The sequence below is a fragment of the Echinococcus granulosus genome (genome assembly GCF_000524195.1).
Source record: "Echinococcus granulosus chromosome Unknown EG_S00056, whole genome shotgun sequence".
Taxonomy (NCBI): Eukaryota; Metazoa; Platyhelminthes; class Cestoda; order Cyclophyllidea; family Taeniidae; genus Echinococcus; species Echinococcus granulosus.
In genome coordinates, this window is record NW_020170436.1 from 490104 (window position 1) to 491611 (window position 1508).

A 1508-nucleotide genomic window follows, 5' to 3' on the forward strand; every position below is an offset into this window, starting at 1 on the left:
CTACCAGCTGGGTATGTATTTATTCAGCTTTTAATCCGTCTGTACTTAGCTTTTCACCTGCAGTGCCTTCACCCTTCGCTGATGAGGTGCTAAGTGAAAGCGGCATAGAAGAAGCGAAGTGCACGTGATGGGAAGGGATTAAGAGGCTGCAAGCGTGGATCCACCGAAATGTTGCGTAGCAGAACTCGCAACCTGCAGAGGTAGCAGAGTCGGTGCTCCTTGCGCATGCGATGAATCAACTGTTGAACAATCTGCTGCATTGCAGAATATCAAGCCACAACTTTTGCCACTGGCTTACCATTCCTCATGCCTCAGCTAGCATTTCATCAGTGGGAAGGCAGGTGGACGAATTGCTTCATCAGACGTCAATGCTTGCTTGGTAGTCTGCTTACCAGTCCTTCCCACTTCCTCCTAGTGGGATGCTCTTCTCTATGTCTCAGGCGACATTCCGTGAAATAAAATGCCATTCATGCAAAATGCCTTTTTCGAAATGAAAAGCATGATGTATAGCTGTTGAATTTGGTGAATGTGGAAAGGCTATGAATGTGAGAGAGAGTGACTAGCATTAGGAGGCTCACTGCAATATTTCTCATTTAAAGTGGTAGATTAGAAGAAAAGAAATGAAATATTGCGTGCTCTTATGCAACCATTAGCTTACTTCTCCGTCGACCTAGTTGAATCATCGTCGTGAGGCGCAGAGCTGACAGGGCATTGCACGTGGTGGTCATTGAGTCGACGTGGCGGGGTGAAGATTTCATTGTGTGAAAAATCTGCAAAGTATTGAAATGTATTGTGATTGATGAAATAGTGAGAGAGGTACATCCGCATGGAAAAAAGTGACAAACATCAATATCTACTATCAATCCATCACACTCTATATATCTTACTTTCACCACCGCTCGTTTATCTACCCATCATGTATCCATTCATCCTTCATCCACCCATCCACACATTCAACCACGTATCCCATTTTACTTCCATCCTATATTCATCCGGTATCCGTTTTCCATCATTTCATTCATCCTCCCATCTGTGTATATATCCCCTTTCCCAGCCACCGATGCTCCAATCCTTTCATTCAACACCTTTATAAGGCCTTTTCTTTTCATCTATTCTGTTTGCATTCATCCTGTATCCATCTATCCACCAGCTATCCGTCAAAATATCATTTCATCCATTTGTTCATCTCCCATGCATCCAGATGTCCATCCTCCTCCCAGTCCGACTATCACTATCCATCTATACATCCATCCCTTCATTCATTCACCCCTCCCTCATTTCATTTGACCTTTCATCTCTCCTTACATTTCCTATCCCACCAGGCATCCACTATTCATCCATTCTCTCACTCCTTCCTCCCACTCTGCGTCCATCTAGTCCTCCATGCAACAATCCATCCACCCATACATCTATCCATCAAACACTTTAATTACTCCGATCGTCTTCTTCTACCCCTCCATACCAACTCATCTTTCATCATGCTGCATTGCACTGCATTTGAAATCATT

The 1508-nt window shown here is 43.9% G+C and overlaps 1 protein-coding gene across 1 annotated transcript; it reads right to left on the reverse strand. All coding sequences in view use genetic code 11, as the record gives it.

The window, feature by feature from the left end:
• Nucleotides 1–89: 89 nt before the first annotated feature.
• On the reverse strand, nucleotides 90–822 carry EGR_06428 (hypothetical protein; the record flags this gene model as incomplete). The annotated part of the gene is made up of 2 exons (XM_024495677.1): nucleotides 90–192; nucleotides 659–822. The coding sequence occupies 2 exons, from the start codon at nucleotides 820–822 to the stop codon at nucleotides 90–92; spliced, it is 267 nt and encodes an 88-aa protein (XP_024349953.1).
• Between the last annotated feature and the right edge of the window lie 686 nt (nucleotides 823–1508).